Source organism: Chenopodium album, chromosome 24 (genome assembly GCF_948465745.1).
Source record: "Chenopodium album chromosome 24, dcCheAlbu1.1, whole genome shotgun sequence".
In the NCBI taxonomy this organism is placed as follows: Eukaryota; Viridiplantae; Streptophyta; class Magnoliopsida; order Caryophyllales; family Amaranthaceae; genus Chenopodium; species Chenopodium album.
This window is the reverse complement of record NC_137857.1, coordinates 32,963,528-32,978,782: the sequence shown is the minus strand read 5'-3', so window position 1 is coordinate 32,978,782 and position 15,255 is coordinate 32,963,528. Positions and strand designations below refer to the sequence as shown.

The 15,255-nt window shown below is 36.9% G+C and overlaps 1 protein-coding gene, 1 non-coding gene and 1 pseudogene across 2 annotated transcripts; all 3 read left to right on the top strand.

Annotated features, from left to right (window-relative positions):
- The first annotated feature begins 5,371 nt into the window (after positions 1-5,371).
- Positions 5,372-12,008, top strand: LOC145611615 (fumarylacetoacetase-like). Its single transcript, XM_081666955.1, has 14 exons — positions 5,372-5,651; positions 7,930-8,008; positions 8,180-8,238; positions 8,329-8,453; positions 8,534-8,608; positions 8,965-9,043; positions 9,228-9,327; positions 9,441-9,500; positions 9,601-9,671; positions 9,878-9,940; positions 10,110-10,171; positions 10,570-10,666; positions 10,774-10,899; positions 11,779-12,008. The coding sequence occupies exons 1-14, from the start codon at positions 5,448-5,450 to the stop codon at positions 11,836-11,838; spliced, it is 1,260 nt and encodes a 419-aa protein (XP_081523081.1). The 5' UTR covers positions 5,372-5,447; the 3' UTR covers positions 11,839-12,008.
- A 460-nt stretch (positions 12,009-12,468) lies between these two features.
- On the top strand, positions 12,469-13,597 carry LOC145612279 (BAG family molecular chaperone regulator 5, mitochondrial pseudogene; annotated as a pseudogene).
- Positions 13,598-13,737: 140 nt separating this feature from the next.
- On the top strand, positions 13,738-13,810 carry TRNAV-UAC (transfer RNA valine (anticodon UAC)). The gene has a single exon. It is a non-coding gene; the product is annotated as a tRNA-Val (tRNA).
- Positions 13,811-15,255: the final 1,445 nt, after the last annotated feature.

The following is a 15,255-nucleotide window of genomic DNA, read 5'->3' as shown; positions in this document are numbered from 1 at the left end:
GTCCAAGTGCAATGGTCGATCAGAGATAGTATATGGCCGTTGCATTAGGTCAAAGAAACGTTGCATTAGACCTAGTGCAACGGCCGCAGATGCAACGGTCCAATAACCGTCGCAATAGGTCTATAGCTACGGTTTTTTGCCCTATTGCAACGGTTTTTAGGGGTTGCATTTGCTCGTTTATGTAGTAGTGAATTTTGTAATTTTTTGACCTTTTTCGCTCTGAAATAAAAATTGCCGAGATTTTTACCATGATCCCTAATACCCTCTGGGAGTCCAATTGGGTCGGTGGAACCATCCAATATGCCATTAAACTGTAATTTTACCCGTTCACAACTTGTAGTGATTTCGTAAACTCAAGCCTGCCACGGACGTTTATGACAATATATAATGATCATGTATGATTTCAAACGGCATTATATGACCTCGAGATGTATCCCTTAGGGTTCCAAGGCTTTTCGCCACCGGGCCCCGAAACCTTAAAATTTCATCAAAAAGCGTAGATTATAGCCTTCATTTTTGTAATTTTTTGACCTTTTTTCGCCCGAAAATAAAAATTTCCGAGATGTTTACCATAGTCCCTAATACCCTCCGAGAGTTCAATTGGGTCGGTGAAACCATCCAATATGCCCTTAAACGGTCATTTTACCCGTTCACAACTTGCAGTGATTTTGTAAACTCAAGCCTACCACGTACGTTTATGACAACATATATAATGATCATATATGATTTTAAATGACATTTATGACACCGAAATTTATCTACAGATTGTTTTATCCACAGGAATTGGCAATAAATAAGTAATTTATCCACAGTTTGTTTTCCCTGAGAACATTAGGTTGCACTCTTTAATGAAACCGTATAATCTCAGCAAACTCTTTAAACTGAGTTCGAGTTCGTTCGCTTTCTGTGCTCTGAAAAAATTCAATTCCCTTGTCTTCTTGTAAGTTGTATACGATGTTTCCACGGAGATGTTAATCAAACATTATCTGTAGGGATGTCAGTGGGGCGGGTCAAGTAGGAGACCCGCCCCATCCCCGCCCCAATGGGGCGGGGATGGGTCTCGGTTTGGCGGGTGGTGGGGCGGGGATGGGGATAAAAACCATACCCGCCATGGGTGATGGGGCGGGGGTGGATTTTAAGTTGTACCCGCCCCATCCCCGCCCCGCCCCACCCCACCCGCCCCATTTCGTACCCGCCCCATCCCCACCTCATACCCACATCTATTTATTTTTTAAAGCAAAATTACATACTTTTATTCTATTGATAAAATAATTACATGAAATACAATATTAGTTATAATACTTTGTACGACACTTATATTATAACACAAAAATGTGTGTAGAATGTTTTATTTTATAATTCGTATTAATTATGTAAGATTGTGTATTTGAGATACGGATATTAGGTGGATCTTGGGTGGGGATTAGGCAGGTCTTTGGTGGGGATGGATATCTTAGTGGGGGTGGGGCGGGGATGGTTTTGGAGTTGTACCCGGTGGGGCGGGAATGAGGATGAAAATTGGACCCGCCGCGGGGATGGGGATGGGGATGGGGATGGGGATGAAAATATTAGGTGGGGATGGGGATGGGAAGGCCAACATCTGCCCCGTCCCGCCTCATTGACATCCCTAATTATCTGTATGACAGTTTAGGCAGCATATGAATTCTATATTCTACATCTTTACATTTCTCTTGATACCATAACCTTGGAAAAAAGTTGTTCACAAATCTAAACACATAGTGTCTTATTTTTTTGTCTGAATTAAAGTGGACAATAATCAAGTTAAATAGCCCCATTCCTTTAGCACAACATAATCCTTGTTCTCGATCTTCAGCAACTTGGCGATCCTCTTCAAATTGACAGCAAATGCTTTCCTATCCTGCAGAAAATAATTACGGGTTTAGGAAACAGAATCAGACAAAGCATTTTTAATCATTTGGCATACTTAAGTGAGCCAGGGAAGTATACGGGCATACAGCCATAACAGCTACGACAAAGTAATGAGGGGAAAGCAATAAATAGGAAGACATCAGGGTTCCAAATCTTAATTCAAACATATCATTTTGGATAACAACAAAAACATTATAATTGATCATATAAAACTACTGAATACAAATTCAAAATTTCAAACTAAAGTAATTTGGGAGGCAACCTTTTGTTCAGGGAGGAAAGAGATAACAATCATAACACTAATGTGTTACAAGTGTATTCTGAGGAATTGCTAATATATCAAGATAAAAAAAAATTCATAACTTCTAACAGAACCATACTTCAGATCCTTGCAATTCAATCATAACATCATGTAACCAACAATGTGTCTCGGGTAAAAAGGAAATAATATATTGATATGTACCTGTTCTGTCTTTAATCTTTCTTTGAATGCATCCACAAGATCCCTAGTGGTTACAGGTCCATATCGCAACAATATAGATCCAATTTCCTCTTCTAAGATAGGGCCCCGAGCAAGCGTGCCTGAAGTAGATGTACTAGCCTCCGTAGACGATCGTTGTGTATGTAGCTGAAGCAGGAATGCCTGAAGTAGATGTACCACCTAGATGATTCCACACAAAAGCAGTCAGAAGCATGATTTGTTAATGTTGTGTTTCTTAATAAAATTGACAGAGCACCCTCAAGGACCCCAATTACACTACCTTCCACAGCCGAAACCGAATAACCCTACAATTGCTAAGGGCAGGAAGGTATCAATACAGCTTTAAGAGATGTTACATGACCTTAGTAATACTTCACACTTTACTCTGAGCTAAATGTAGGTTATTTTCATATAATAGTGATGTCTGAAACATAACAATGCCTGACACAAGAGTCTGAGTACGTGAGTAACATAGCTTCATACACTTTTTAGTAGGGTGCAAACACAAACACTACTAAGGGCCTGTTCTCATTGACTGAACTCAGCTGAACTGAACTGAACTCAGCTGAACTGAACTGAAATGAATATTTTATAAGAGAAGGAAATTAGGAGCTGAACTGAACTGAACTGAGCTGAACTGAATTGAATTTCAACGTAAGAGAACAGTCCCTAAGACGACATTACAATGGATTCATTTGTTCGCCCCCCTTCAAATTTCATTCACTTTTAGGCAATGAATAACTGAAAACTGTATTGTACAATTTTAGTTCAAAATTAATAGGAAGCACCATCCAGCCCAATATTTTGACAACAGAAATCGCGGTAAGCCGTAAACATATTTGATATTTCTTTCCAGGGCAGCAACACATCAACAAATTCCCATTCACATAGTTTTATACAAAATTCAAGCAAGCCCGAAAAGAGCAACTTATCAAGTTATCAACCTGACCACCCAACTTCAAAGTAGACAAATTGATCACTTGGGTAATTATTGATAACCTAATTACAATAGATTTAACTCTAAACTAGCTAAGAATTTATCAAACACATTGTTTCCTCAATCCAAAGATTAATAACCTATTAAGAAAAGTGATCAAAATACATAAACAGAAATTCTTGTACAAAATTCAACAATCAAATTAACTCAATTCAACTGAAAATAATCAAATTAGGATAGAGAAGATTAACCGCAATTGTTTGATCCAGATGTTAGCCTCAGGGCATTCAGCATGAGATCGTGCGACATCGCTGAGGTTTAGAGGCAGGATTTTCTGGAAATTGGAAGAGGATTATTCAGAATTAGGGATTATAGTCGAAGAATTAGGGTTTGTCAGTTTTTGTTTAAGAGATTATTTTGCCGCGAAAGTAGGTTGAGTAGCGTCAAAAAAGGTGGCAAAGATTTCATGAACTATACGTGAAAGTTTTGTTTATCGGCTAAACTCATGTCGTTCCTTGGACTTCCTACTCTAGTACTCTATGAAAATAATTATTTTGGTAAATATAAGTATTTGTGTTGCTAGTTGGTAAACATTTTGGTAAATCCAACATACATTTTGTTGATAAAAATTGGTTAATACGGAGTACTTTTTTTTTTTTTTATTGCACAGATAAAAATTGGTAAACACTAAGTATATGTGTTAAAATTGATTTTAATAATCAATCTTTAGCTAATGTCCAAGAATAATTCAACCTTTCATACTTATCGAATTCCAATACGGCTAAACAAAATAGGTTAGATTATTCCTAAATAACTGATTAAAGGTTATATTATTCCTAGATAAAAAAAATTAAAGGTTAGATTTTGCTTGGTAAATAGATTGAGAGTTTGAGACAAGGCCAGGGAGTATAATTAAGTACAAAGATAAAATTGGTACGATTATTTTGAAACATAAAATAGTAGGCGGACATGCACTACTAAGATCGTGTTTTGGTCCTTCTAATAAATGACAAGTTTAGAGTCAAGGTTCATATGAATCATTAAATAAATTCAATAGGATTAATAATAATTAAAGTAAATTCCAACAAAGTTCAAATTTGTTCATACCAGATAAATAGCAATACGACAACATTTGATTAGATTGTCATATTAAAGTAAACTTCAACAAGAGTCAAATTAGTTCAGCCGAGGGGGAAAGAGGGCGATCGACTATCCGAGTAGATTGTTTGTACTATTCCCTCCGCCCCTTTCTCTAGTTCTCATTTTGACTGTGCACGTTTGTCAATGTAACAATTTGATATATTAGTTATTGCTTATTAGTAAAAAACATAACAATTGATTATTAATAATCTATTCATCGAGATAAATCAAATAAATTCAAACATGATTTTCAAAAAAAAGAAAATAAAAATAAATTCCAACATGACTATGTTATATCTTATACTTCCTCCGTTTTCTTTTAGATGCAACACACCCTTTAGCGTGGACGCGCGGTAATTAAGAAAGGTGGGGTTTACATAATATAATAAACTTTAAAATAAGATGAGTGGTTGTTAGAAGTGTAATTTAGTGGGCTATGTGCTTTAAATAAGGGATGTAATAAGTTTTTCCCTAAAGTAACTTTCTTTTTATAGTGTGTTGCAAGTATTGTGACATTTCCTTTTAGGGAAATGTTGCAAGTAAAAGAAAACGGAGGAAGCATATTAATAGTGCAAATGGAAACAAAAGGGGCGGAGGGAAGTATAACATACTACCTCCGTTTCTTTTTAGTTGACACGTATTCCTTTTTAATAAGTTTTTTTTTAGTTGACACGTTTTCTTTTTGGGTAAATTTTTTACCTTACATTTACAAGCTACCCTACTTGCTTTTTCATTCTTTTCAAACTCAATAGAGCATACGTAATCTTACGGAAAAAAAAAAAAAAAAATCCCAACTACCAACAAAATCAGAAAATCTACTCGTCAACATTTCCGGCTGTTAAATATCCTTGGCGTGTTATACTCCTACAACTCCACAAGTCATTCTCCTGCTTACAACATTAATTCCGAGTTAGGTACCATTTTTCATACGACACTTTCCTCACTATCTTTCCTCCACCAACCTCACTCTCTCTTTCTCTCTCTACTTCGCCGGCAAAAATGGCGACGAAATCCTTCATCGACGTCTCACCGGAATCCGACTTCCCTATCCAGAACCTTCCTTATGGTGTTTTCAAGCCCGAACCCGCTTCACCTCCTCGACCCGGTGTTGCCATCGGCGGCTTTGTGCTTGACCTCTCTCAAATTTCTTCCGCCGGTTTATTCTCCGGTCCAATTCTCAATGGTTCCGACTGCTTCAATCAGGTCTTCCTTTAATTTTCAATTGTTCAATGATTATGATTTTGGTCATAATTTAGTCATGCGTATTTGATGTCGTTGTTGGATTTTGTATGTTGTATGGTTTAATTTGTTTATAATTGTGCTAGATTTTATTTATGAACCGTGAATTTGTGGAAATTGTGCTGTCATTTTATGATATAGATTGTCGAAATTGTAGGTCTTGTATACGACAGGTGTATAGTAATTTGTATGCACGGTAACGTATTCAGTCACTTCAGATAATGTAAATGTAGTCGTCTTTTTGCGAAGTTGGCTCTATGTGATTTGGGGTGATGAAGTGTTATGAGATTAATATTGTGAGTGCTGTGACTTTATGATCAAAACGGTAGGTCTTAGATACAACAGGTGTATTGTAATTTTTACATACTAGCATACTTGGTCACTTCAATTCTAGAGTCATCCCTTCGCGAAGTTGACTTTATGTTATTTGGAGCGACGGAACCTAATGTATACTGTATGATACATTTGGTGTACAGTGTTGAGCCCATGAGTAAAGCCACATGTGAGTGGTGTGTTATCTCACATTGGTTGAGTTTATAAATTTGAGTTTGTAATGGGATGTGTATCCCACATTGAAGAAATAAAAATGTTGTGTACACTTTCTAAGGCTAAGAGGCTACTCCCCTCATTGCCATATGGTTTTGAGTTGGAACCTCCTTGGTCGTATAAAGTGGACAGTTGTGTCGGATGTGGCCTAGGCCCGAAGCGTTGGGTTAAGGATGATATACTCGAGTTTATTAAGCAATTTATTTATCTAAGTGCAATGTTTTGTGTTGAAATTTTAGTACATAATTGTCTCTAATGGTGAATTCTGACCAATAGATGATTTGTTTAAATTTTAATATGGAAAATTCTATTATCAGTGTAATGGACGGCTTCAACAATGAGTTAAAAACTTAGAAGTATGATTCTTTTCCCTTTATTAGTGGAATTTGATTTGTATGTTCTTTTTTTGGTGGGATCTTGAAAAGAGATGCTGATTAACAACTTCTTATTAATGGAAATATTGGGTCATGTGATGTGCAGAACTCGAGCTGCTTGAAAACGGTTTTTCTTTGAGATGCATGAATTTATAGTTAGGAAAATTTCACATTTGTTACCAGGGAAAGGACCCTAATTCACATTTGCTACCCCTTTAATTTTTTTATTTTATGTTACTACCACACAAACACACTAATTATTAAAATCACTACCACTTAACGGAATCTGTTAAGATTTCCGTTAAATTTATTAAAAAAAAATAAAATAAATTAAAAAAAATAAAAAAAAAAAATTAAAATAAAAAAAATTAAAAACCACCCACCCAAAAAACCCTAGCCCTCCCCGTCAACCACCCTCCCCCCTCCCCCTACCGGCGGCCAGCGCCCAAGCTGCAGCCGCCGCCGGCGATATTGGTCGGAATTGAAACCCTTCCCCTCCCCACCCAAAACTAACAACCCCTAACCCTAAACACCCTGCCCGAAACCACCCTAAACAAGTTTTAGGGTTTCGTTTAGGGTGGTTTTGGTGGCAGGGAATTGCGATTGACGCGGCTAGAAAAAGGAACGGGGGACGAGGAAGGGGAGGGGGGTCGATTCGGTGGAGGGAACGGGGTTGGGGGCTGATTCCGGGGGTAATTTTGGTTTCGGTTTGGGGTGGTTGGTCGGGCAGCGAGAACGGGAAAAGGGGAGGGGGGTTCGCCGTTGGCTGCGTAGGGGTGGGGGAAAGGGGGGGGGGGGGTACGCGCCGGCTGAAGTTCTGGGCGCCGGACGCCGGCAATGGGGGAGTGAAGGGGGTGGCAGGGGAGGGGGAGGGTGGTTTTTTTTTTTATTTCAATTATTTTTTAATTTTTAATTTTTTTTTTATTTTTTTAATAAACTTAACGGAAATCGTAACGGATCCGTTAAGTGGTAGTGATTTTTAAAAAACTCTGATTTAGGTGGTAGTAACATAAAATAAAAAATTAAAGGGGTAGCAAATGTGAATTAGGGTCCTTTCCCTGGTAGCAAATGTGAAATTTTCCTTATAGTTATTTGTTTTTGAATGATGATAAATTTGAACTACTAGGAAACTCTGTTGATAATTTGCGCTCTACATCTCAATGTCATGTGAAAAATTGGAAATCATGTCAAATATGACATGCAAATGCCACATCATGTTCTTTCTTCCAATGCCGTCAATCATTTTTGTTTCCTTTTTGTTTTAGCTATTTCTTCTATACTAGTGCAAACTGCTTATAATAGCTACTTTGTTATGAAAATAGCCTACACTCAATAAATTTATGGCAATGGGACGACCTGCGTGGAAGGAAGCACGTGCAACCATTCAGAAGCTACTATCAGGTATGCGGGATCTCCTTGTTTCATCTACCTACTTGCTTGATCCATATTAAATCCAATTTTCTCAATAAAAGGGACATAAGACTTGTTGGAGTTCCAAGATTTCAACCTGCAAGATTAGGCTGGGAAATATTTGACCTATTGTTTTTTTTTTCTTTTATTTTTTGCCTTTAGAAAGTGAGCCAACATTGCGTGACAATGCAAGTTTGAGGCAGAAAGCACTTATTCCTATGGTAAATTGCTCCTGTGACCTGGCAATTTTAAGGTAGACTATTTTCTGTACCTGTATAGCAGTTCTAAATATTTATAACCTCCTTGTTTAGAGCAAGGTGGAGATGCTTGTACCTATGACCATTGGAGACTACACTGACTTCTTCTCATCCAAGCATCATGCAAAGAATTGTGGGCTCATATTCCGCGGCCCAGAAAATGCCATTAATTTGAATTGGTATGACGTGTGATATTCCTTAAGAAATTCTGTTGTTAAGCTGGCTATGTTGCTCAATGATATGATTGAAAATTGGGTAGGTACTATATTCCTATTGCTTATCATGGGCGTGCATCTTCTGTTGTCATCTCCGGAACTGATATAGTGAGACCAAGGTCTGATTTCTAATTGTATTTCTGATCATTTTACTTCTCATTTTTTTTTCAATCGCAGAAGCAATAGATTTCACTGCTGCAAGGATTATTAAATATAATTTGTATGCCCATGAAATTTGATACTTATACAGTTATACTTTCCCCCCATAAAAATGAAAAGAAATGTGATACTTACATATTGTTGGTTGATTTGGTTCATTTATATCATGTTGGTATGCAACATCCCATCAAAAGCTAGCAGCATTTATTGATTGAGCTCTTCCTCCCTTACACACCTCTGCAGGTATCTAGATGATATGTCATACAATTTCTGACCTATTAATTTATCAAATGCATCATTCTGTTTTTCTTATCAGAGGACAGGGACCTCCAGCTCCTAACTCGCCATCTCCTTACTTTGGGCCCTCACGGAAGTTGGATTTTGAGCTAGAAATGGTATAAGCTGTAGCTCTCTTCTCTACTTTTACTTTACACAAGCATAATATTTTCAGAGTTAAGATACCATAAACTGTGGAATAAGTTTTACTAAGATACTTCTCTTTTGGTTGTGGAAGTGGTCATGTTTTGTGATATCTTGCTAATCAATAGTCGGCCTATGTGGGTTCTTATGATACTGCAGGCTGCAGTAGTTGGTCCAGGAAACGAATTGGGGAAGTCTATTGACGTTAATAATGCTTCTGATCACATCTTCGGGCTTGTTCTGATGAATGACTGGAGTGGTAGATCTATTGCTTGACTTTATTTTTTCATCTGGATTTTCTCTATATGGCAAAAAACATTGTTTAGTCATATAAGAATATTCTTCAAATTTACTAGAAAATGTTTTCCACAGCTAGAGATATTCAAGGTTGGGAATATGTGCCACTTGGACCTTTCCTGGGGAAGAGTTTTGGTATGTTTTTTTTTTTTTTTTTTATTATTTTATTTTATTAGTTAATTTGACTTTACATATTTGGAGTTTATGAAGTAATGAAACATATTTCTTTGTTTAGGTACAACTATTTCTCCATGGATTGTGACCCTAGATGCTCTTGAACCTTTTGCTTGTGGTGTCCCAGAACAGGTACTTGATGAATTAGTTATCTGGCCTTTACGTGATTTCGATTTGTATCAAGGAGTGAAGAGTCTGAAGAGACCTGAGAAAGATTTATATACGAATTTGAAAATTGTCATTTCAACTTTTGAGCTTTCTTGTCTTCAAATTGAACTTTTACCAAATACGCATGTTGATGATTAGTACACTGATTTTGTACTACTGTGTAACTGTAGGACCCTCCCCTATTGCCATATTTGGCTGAGAAGACATCGAAAAACTATGATATACAATTGGAGGTATTATGTAGCTCTGATATAATTTTCAATTCTGACATTGATCCATTCCTGATTCCTATGTAGTTTTGCAGTATCCAACATCCTTATGTTGGCTGGCCTGCTAAATATTAGGTATTGAGTTCTAGCTTTTCATTTTTATTTTTAAATGATTGATATTTTTGGTTGTTAGGTTCAACTCAAACCTGCTGGACAGGAGCCTTGTGTAGTAGCAAAGAGCAATTTTAACCATTTGTAAGTATGTCACATCCATTCTTTGTCCTTTCTTCTGTTTGTGGCTTCCATTTGGTAAGTTGTATATATTTGTTATGATTGTAGTTATAGAAAGCTTTTAAAGGTGACACCATTATTTCAAATGCGATACTATTTGGGAAGCTGATAATTACAGATACAGAGGGATAAAGTGACTTAAAATTGCAAATTATGCCATTTATCTGTTACTAAGTTTTTCTGTGGATGCTAGGGGGATATCTACTGTTGTTTTCCTATTTTTCCTGCTACTGTACTAACTGTAAGAGTGTAGCCTCATTTTTATTGTTCTTACTAGTACATATGATGTTATCCAATACTAATTGTCTTTTGATGATTTAACCATCTTGTTTGTGCAACTTATTTTCTCTTTTGGGGTTTAGGTACTGGACGGTGACGCAGCAGCTTGCTCATCATACAATTAATGGTTGCAATTTAAGGCCTGGTGATCTCCTTGGGACTGGTACAATCAGTGGTCCTGTAAGTGTTTTGTTATGGTTCTTATACAGCTTTCCAGAAATTGAATCTATTGTTGGTAGTTGTGCTAAATTGTTGGGAGATTTTGATCCTGTTTGATTTGCTGACAGGAACCTGATTCTGTTGGATGTTTGTTGGAGAAAACATGGAATGGACAAAAGCCACTCTCTTTGAATGGAACATCTAGGACTTTCCTAGAAGATGGAGATGAGGTCATTATTACTGGTGTTTGCAAGGTTTGTTACCTTCATAATTCCCATACCTTGGAAATTTTCAAATACGTTAAATAAAATTGGAATTGTGCTTTTATGGAGGTCATTGCATGAATGCATCATTGAGACATTGACTCATTGTACATTTGCTCTGAAAAATGCACGCATGCACATGATCATTAAATTTGAAGTTGCTGTTTGAAAGCAACTCTAAAAACAAAGTGCCCAAAATTCATGAACTTGCAAAACATAGGCTGAAGTATTGGATGATTTCATGATTTAGAATAAATCCTGAATCATGATTAGTCGAGTGCTTGGTCACAGGCAGTTTACTGCAGATGTACTAATTCTGAAAGTATGTGTAAATTTATTTGAGATATCTTGGAACAACACAGCAATAACTCCGGTAATCTGGTATATATGTTCCCTTAGCAAAAACTCTGGTATTATGCTCCCCTAGCAAAAACTCTGTATCTTGGAAATGTTTAGTTGCTTGCTACTTTGCTAGTATTGATATTCTTTCTTTTCTCCGTATTAAAATAGTGTCAGTCAAGATCAGGGACACTGAGTTCACTTTAATACTGAAAATAAGTTCAATTAAGTTTAGGTAAGCTTAGATAAACTCATATTAGGACCAATAAATTTAGAAAAGAAGAATATTTTCAACTTGGTTTGGACTTTGAAGCACCTAATATCTTGTCTGTAACACAGTTGACAGTATCCATATCGACCTGCCTATCCTATTTTGGGTTTATAACTTTATATGTAGGATCTCAAGTCACAAAGGTCTACCTAGTAGTCCAGATGAACCTAAAAGTTCGTGTTAGTGAGTCAGCATGCACTCATAGCATAATAACCTTAAATGTTCCTGGAAAAATGTTAATCTTGGAGGTTTCTATGCAGGGAAATGGTTACAACGTCGGATTTGGAACATGCTCTGGGAAGATTTTGCCATCTCTCTAAGCAATCCTGTTGAATTTTGTACTAGTGACTATATTGCCGAAAATAAATGTCCTTTTTGTTCAGAATTCCAGCACTGCGTTTAAACTGATCAACATTCTTTCTACAAGTAATCAGCAGGCTGACGCATCTGTGTATTTGTAATATCAATTGTTCATTCTGCGTGCCTCAAATCCTATTTGAATTGGCCTCTTTGGTTGTCTAGTATTTTCTCAAATCCCTACAGTTGTAGTGAGGTGTGTGTGGATCTCTAGGCCTTTTTCATCTTATCTATGCTTCATTTTAGTAGCAGGTGGGTTAGAAGGCTAGTTACCCTCCCTAAAGACCCTGATAGATGGAATGCGCCTGCCAAGGCTGCGATTAAATCACTCCTCCAGGTACCAAATTCTATGCATCCCATACCGTAAGTCCATAACCATCTACGTAATATACGACCATAATCAAATCTCGAGTACACCGTTGTTACGCATATGGCCATATGGGTGATGGTTATAGTGATACATGTTTGTAGGACCAAACATTACTTCATTATGACCAGGCACATGTATAAATTATCATCAATAATATATAAGGTCAAAAAGCTTGATTGTTACGTCTTCCATAATTCAGCTTCTTCCTTTTTATCTAGTTTTCTATAGTCTTCTACATCATTTTCAGCCCACTTTTTCTGTTATCATCATTCTCTCTCAACTTTTCTCAGCTCACAGTCGGTAGCCATGAATTCCAACAGAAAAGCTCGTTTCTCACCATCTTCAACATCAACTGTCACCTACACCTTCCGAAATGACAACTCTACCCTCCCCAAATCCACTGAAATCCCGATCAAGCCATCCGCCTCGCCTCCCATCCCCATCACCGTCCATTTCCATGATCACTCAGCTGCTGCTTCTAAGATACAGGCAGCCTACCGTTCCTACGTGGTCCGAACCCTGCTGAAGAAGATCAAAGCCGTCGAAGCCGAGGTTGATAGGCTGGAGAGGGTGATCCAACTGCAGGAAACTGTGGATGCAGTTAGGAGCAATGAAAAGGAGAAGCTGAGGATTAATGAAGCTTTGATGGTTCAGCTGTTGAAGTTAGATTCTGTTCCTGGGTTTAACCAGAGTGTAAGGGAGCAGAGGAAGAATCTCAGCCGTCGGATTGTGGGGTTACAAGAGGTGATGGATGGGATTTGTGGTGATCACAGAGCAATGGACGGTTGGGATTTGTGGAGGGATTGGGATGAGGGGTTTGGTGGAATTGAGGAGAGGGTTATTAGAGAAAGAGGCGGGGAGGAGTTGGAAAGGTATTGTGCTCATAACTTGGGGTTCCGATGTTTAGAAAGGTTTTTGCGCGATTATTGAAAAATACAACACCATTATGTGTTCCGTGATTCCCTTATCTTATCCACTTACTCGCAATGTATCTCATCTGCCTGCAAAATTGGAGACGACAACAATTCAATATGCATCTCCTTGATTGGGAGAAGTAATTTGATCATATTGCTAGTAGCATGAAATCGCGATAACAAAAATTTAGTGTGGATCGCTTAAAGTATAGAGCAGCTAGCATTTGACAGCAATATACTAATTTTGTATGAATCTTGCTTACAGTTTTTGAGAAGCTAAGATGAATGGGCTAGTATACTAAATGGTATAGTTAAGGATGTTTTTACATGAATTGTTGTTTTATTTTTGAATTTTAATCAACCAAACTTTGTAATGAACTTATATACTACAATTGTAACAACAATAGTTGCTGTATAAGATGGATATTTGTGTCTAAATCTATGTAAAAAGTAGGACTTGTATAATTTTGAAGTTCAAGTCAAAAAATTGTTTACAGATGCCAGAAATGAGGCAAGTTATCTCCTTTTAAATATAAAACAGGTGTAATATGTTAACACACAGAATTTTAGCAGTCAAGGTTGCTGTGGTGTAGTGGTTATCACGTCAGTCTTACACACTGAAGGTCCCCAGTTCGATCCTGGGCAGCAACATTGTGGTGTGATTTTAATTTCAGTCCATTTTAACTAATTCTTTTTTTTCTTAAGTTTTACACAAAACCAAAACAAGACATCTTAAGACATGATAGTGAAGGATGAATTAAGGCATGAATGAGAATATGAGATTGGTTTGGGCACTAAGTAGGTTTCCAAGGGACCTAGGAAAGCAACTCGATGTCTAATCTTGCATAGTACAAAATGAATTTGAAGGCATATATAAACAAAATCAAACAATTTTCGAATATTTTAGGGGTATAAAATAGTCAAGTAATATTAGAGGATGCATTCCTGGGTCATTAATGTTGTTAAGAACCATATACAACCACAATCATGCTTTCAAAAAAAAAAAAAAAAAAAAACAACCACAATCAAATGAATCAATGACATAAGGGCTTGTAGTGGCCCTATTTTAAGGTAGGTAAGTCACATTATTTAGGGCCTGTTCTTTTCAGCTTAAGTTCAGTTCTTAATTTCCTCCTCTCATAAAATATTCAGTTTAGTTCAGCTCACTTCAGTAAATGAAAGCAGGCCCTTAGTTGGCTAATATGATGATATAAAGGCAAACTAGATGATTAAAGCCACCAAATGATCTCCCAAGGTCTCGTGGGGTCCATGTAAAGCACCTTGTGCTCTTCCTTTTTGGGACTAAAAGAGTTGAAAATGGACCAAAACTAAGGGTATATTCCATGATTTGGAGCAATTTCGGGGGGTTTTTTTTTTCTTTTCAAAATTGAAGTGAATGTTTAGGGGTGTCCCATGATGTCTTAAAAGTTAGTTTGGAAGCATAACATATCTATCCATGATTGTATAAGGGCCTGTTCACTTCAGCTTAATTTCAGTTTAGTTCCAATTAGTTCAGTTCAATTCAGTTTAGCTCCAATCAATTCAGTTCAGTTCAGCTCTTAATTTCCTTCTCTCATAACATATTCAGTTCAGTTCTTAATTTCCTTCTCTCATAAAAAATTCAGTTCAACTTAGTTCAGTTCAATTCAGTCCAGTTCGGTAAATGTGAATAGGCCCTAAGTCTCCATTTTCCTTCCACATAAAGAATATCACTTAATGTATTTTGTGAATTAAAAAAAATACAAGCATGTAAAAGATATCCTTCATCACCAACAGAAACAACCCTTCCTTCCCACAATTACTTTGCATCATTCTCGGTTCATATCATGCTTTCTTTTTTTGGATTTTCCCTTTGTTTTTCCAATGCCCCTCTTTAACCCTATTTTTACCTTTATAAAAGAAAATTTGTCAAGATCTTAATACCATTAGGTTGGATCCTAGCAAAAAGAATGGTTATATTTATACAATCTTACTTGTGAAAAGTCTCGATTTAGGATCCGTTCTCATACGATTATTTTCAGTTTAGTTCAGTTCAATTCTAATAAGTTCAGTTCAGTTCAGCTCATAATCTCCTTCTCTTATAAAATATTCATTTC

Bases quoted from the DNA above. Each gene is read 5' to 3' on its own strand.
- LOC145611615 (XM_081666955.1), top strand. From the start codon at position 5,448: ATGGCGACGAAATCCTTCATCGACGTCTCACCGGAATCCGACTTCCCT. The intron at 8,239-8,328 runs GTAAATTGCTCC...CTCCTTGTTTAG, and splicing joins AGAAAGCACTTATTCCTATG to AGCAAGGTGGAGATGCTTGT. The intron at 9,672-9,877 runs GTACTTGATGAA...GTGTAACTGTAG, and splicing joins CTTGTGGTGTCCCAGAACAG to GACCCTCCCCTATTGCCATA.